The sequence below is a fragment of the Hordeum vulgare genome, chromosome 5H (genome assembly GCF_904849725.1).
Source record: "Hordeum vulgare subsp. vulgare chromosome 5H, MorexV3_pseudomolecules_assembly, whole genome shotgun sequence".
Taxonomy (NCBI): domain Eukaryota; kingdom Viridiplantae; phylum Streptophyta; class Magnoliopsida; order Poales; family Poaceae; genus Hordeum; species Hordeum vulgare.
This window is the reverse complement of record NC_058522.1, coordinates 490,577,282-490,581,089: the sequence shown is the minus strand read 5'-3', so window position 1 is coordinate 490,581,089 and position 3,808 is coordinate 490,577,282. Positions and strand designations below refer to the sequence as shown.

The 3,808-nt window shown below is 52.4% G+C and overlaps 1 protein-coding gene across 1 annotated transcript; it reads right to left on the bottom strand.

The window, feature by feature from the left end:
- Window positions 1–1,775: 1,775 nt before the first annotated feature.
- LOC123398916 (histone deacetylase 2-like) lies at window positions 1,776–3,340 on the bottom strand. Its single transcript, XM_045093355.1, has one exon. The coding sequence runs from the start codon at window positions 3,295–3,297 to the stop codon at window positions 1,816–1,818; it is 1,482 nt and encodes a 493-aa protein (XP_044949290.1). The 5' UTR covers window positions 3,298–3,340; the 3' UTR covers window positions 1,776–1,815.
- Window positions 3,341–3,808: the final 468 nt, after the last annotated feature.

The window sequence follows — 3,808 nt, the reverse complement described above, 5'->3', positions numbered from 1 at the left end:
CGGTACGGCGGACATCGTCTTGCGGGATCCGTCGCCGGTCAGAGGTACGACCGTCTCCACTGTATCCACGTCGGGCCAGGTAATGGAGTGGGTAATGGCGTGCGGGCACTGTACACGGTTGACGGGTCGTAGCCGACAACAGTCAGCGGTACGGCCGCCGCCACTGTAGCCATGCGCATGCTTCTCCATCGTACCCATGCCGAGGTACTTTCGCCTTTAATCGAAGGCCCCCGTCACATCATGAGGATCGATGCGACATGTGCCCTTCAGCTGGCTGGCGGCTAGCCAGCCGACCACGACGTAGACGACTACACTCCTAGCTGGCAAGGGCTACGTAGCCGGCTAGGAGGAGCCGGTAGTTGAGGAAGCTTTCGTCCTTCTCTACGCCAAAGTATGGGGAGTAAGCTTGATGAGCCTACCCTGGGGTTATCCCCCCGTGAGTAGTCCCCGAAGCAGGGGAGGCCTGCCGTCTTGAGGCGAAGGGCCTCACCGGCTTGAGTATTCGGCTTGCGGGTCTAGGGAGCCATGACCTGTGAGCCCAGGCGTGGGAGACGGCCGGGCCGGGAGCCGTCCGGCTTCCGCTGGACGCCTCGTCTTCTTTGCTTGCAATGTATGGTTCATACGCCACATGTTGGACTTTGGGAGGCGCACCCTAGCAAACCACGTGCATGATAGGACCGGGCCTGCACAGTGGGGCCTGCCACGCCGCAGCCTCGGCCCGCATGTGGGGATCCTCTGTGGAGACGAGGCTACAGTTGGCGTTTCAGAGCGCATTAATGGACATCCAACGCATGCGGAGTCGAGCATGCACATCCGGCGCATAAATTAACCATTTCTGTTTAGAAATAGCTGACCACATTTGTCATGTGGTTGCTAAAGGGTGAAGTTATTTAACCTTCTAGTCATGATAGATAATTTTGAAGAAATTTTTGTTAATAGGCGATCATACTACACACACTAATAAGTTGTTTTTCTTTAGCACTAAAGTTGCATAAATATCACCCCCACAGTTGCTCAATTTTTTTTTTGTCGAAACCTATCCATATGAGATCTAATTTTGAAGAGCTCGTCGTAAGGAACACAGCCGTGAAAACGGATCATCGTTCTGACGTTGGGTTCAAAAGTTATAGTATTTTTGGGAAAACAAAATGAAATAAAGTGGAATGACTTGTTGCATTCTTTCGTGTGAGGAATTCCATCCAAATAGTGCAGCTGAACTTTTTAATATTTGGATTTATTTTTTCTATCTGAATCACTTATCATATACTATTGCACACAAAAAAGCTTGCATGATTAAATTCGGGAGGAACTCAAAGAATTGAAGGGAGCAGTGTGTGTCTGTTAGATCAATTTGTAAATCTTAATGTCTACTTTATGATTTCATAGGACTAATTCACTGTGCACAATTGAATGCTCACATATACAAGTGGATTTTCACATATGTTTGTAATATTAGTCAAGACCTGCGTTGCAGGTGCTAGTCATCATAAATTCTTTTCGGACCGGATATAGAGGAGCAGTTGGACGTGCAAGATTAAGGGATCATTTGCATTCCATAGCCAAAACACCACTTTCTGATATTCACATGTATATAGAGATAATTCTGGACTTTAAAAGAGAAGGAAAGTAAAAAGCAAAAAAACAATGTTGACTTCTTTTACAAGTTAACATCATATATTTTAGGTACGCATATAGAGAAATAACCTTTTTCTCGTTTTGCTCTAACACGACCTCGTGCAATATGCCAGCTTGACAATTAGTGCAGTGAACATGTCTTTCCCTTCACCAATGGCAGCTATGTTCAAAACTAGACACTTATTTTGGATTAGAGAAAGTAGTATTTGCCACCTCACATGCCTTTCTCTTCCCCAGCTCAGTGAAGAAACTATAGCGGTCGGCCTCGCAGCAGAGCCGGTGCAGCCTCTCCATGGGGTCGTCCTCTTCCCTGCGGTACTTCTTAGACTTTTTATCTTTTTCCTTTGAATTCTTGCTGTGATGGTCAAATAGGGCGTTGACGTCGATGCCATGTCTTTTGCTTGGCCGGCGGTGCCTTTGGGTCGTCGGCGGTGGCTTGAGCATGGCCAGGTTCATAAGGGCATCCTGCTTTATCTTTTCCATTGCAGCAACGTCGATCTTGTTGCCGTTCGTCTTCGGCACCGTGAAATGCAGCTTATAGCCCTGGTCCCTGTAGTAATGCTCGTACCCGTGGAAGGGTATCTCGTCGGAGATCCCCTCCTCCTTGCCCACGGCGACCGCCGTCTCGTAGCACCAGCAGGAGGCGACATGGTTGATAGTGTACCCGCCGCCGCCGAGGAGGAGGAGCGGCACGTTGAAGCTACGGAGGTAGCTGACGCAGCCGGCGTGGCCTTTCACGGATAGTCTAAAGTTGCCCAGCCTGTCTCCGTAGAGCGAGTCCGCGCCGCACTGCAGCACCACGGCGTCCGGGACAAATTTCTCCATGACCTTGTGCATGATCGGCCGGAAAAGGTGCTGGTAACTCTCGTCGTCCATGTGTGCATCCATGGGCACGTTCAGAGTGTAGTACTTGCCGTCGCCCTCGCCGACGTCCTCGGCCGTGCCGGTGCCCGGGAAGAATTTCTCGCCCCCGGGCCGGTCCTCGCCGTAGCGGTGGAACGAGACCGTCATCACCCGGCTCTCCCTCTTGAAGTGCTCCTCCACGCCGTCGCCGTGGTGCACGTCGATGTCCACGTAGAGCACGCGCTCGAAGTGCTTCAGGAGCTCCTGGATGGCGAGCACGATGTCGTTGACGTAGCAGAAGCCGCTGGCCCTGCCCTGGCACGCGTGGTGCATCCCGCCGGACCAGTTGATGGCGATGTCGGAGGTGCCGGAGGCGAGCGCGCGGGCGGCCGCGAGCGACCCGCCGGCGTAGCGGACGCAGTAGTCCCAGAGGCCGTCGATGACGGGGTTATCGTATGCGGCGGTCTCGCCGGGGTCCGGCACGCCGATGCCGCACGCCCTGGCGGTCTCCAGGATCTCGGCGTCGCCTTGGCGATGGTCGGCGTCCTGGGTGATGTCGTGGAGGAGGCGGACGTAGGCGTCGTCGTGGAAGGCCCGCAGTTCGGCCTTGGTGGCTGGCCTGACACGGAGGCGCTCCATGTCGGCGAGCAGGCCGTATTTTTCGACGAGGGCGTGCGCCATGGCGACGCGGCGGGGCACCATGTGGTGGTCGGCGCCATAGTCGACGTTGGCGATGCCCGGGTCGTAGTAGTAGCAGACTCTCCTCTTCCGGCCGTCGGCGCACGACGCCGACGGTAGCGAGTGCCCTTCCTTGTCCATCTTGATCGTATTCTCCCTCTGATTCCTACGGCCGGCCGGTGAACTATGTGCTGATTCCGTGTAGTCCAACTTTGATATATATAGAAGCTAGGTCGATCGATCGATCGTGCCCGAGTTGGCCTCGCATAGCGATCCTGTCTCGGACTCCAACTCCAAAAAGAGTCTCGTGTGGGAAACTTCAAAGAAAAATACTAAACATACAAAGACTCTTTTTGAATTCTCAAACGGATCGGCGCAATCTGTTTCCCACACGAGCTCTTCTTTTTTTCTTTTTTTTTTGAATTTTACTCATTTTTCTGATTAGCTTTTTGAAACCTTTTTTATTAGCTTTTTTAGATGAAAAGCTAAGTACAATATTAATGAAAAAACTCATAAAGTTTCTTTTTGCCTTTTTTCACATGGTTGCAGAGATGACTACATGTACTTCAAGAACTTTGGCGTATGCCGCCCGACCTCACCAGCCCATGCTGGCCGCCATCGGGCAGGGGAAGAACGGCCCCACCGCCACCGA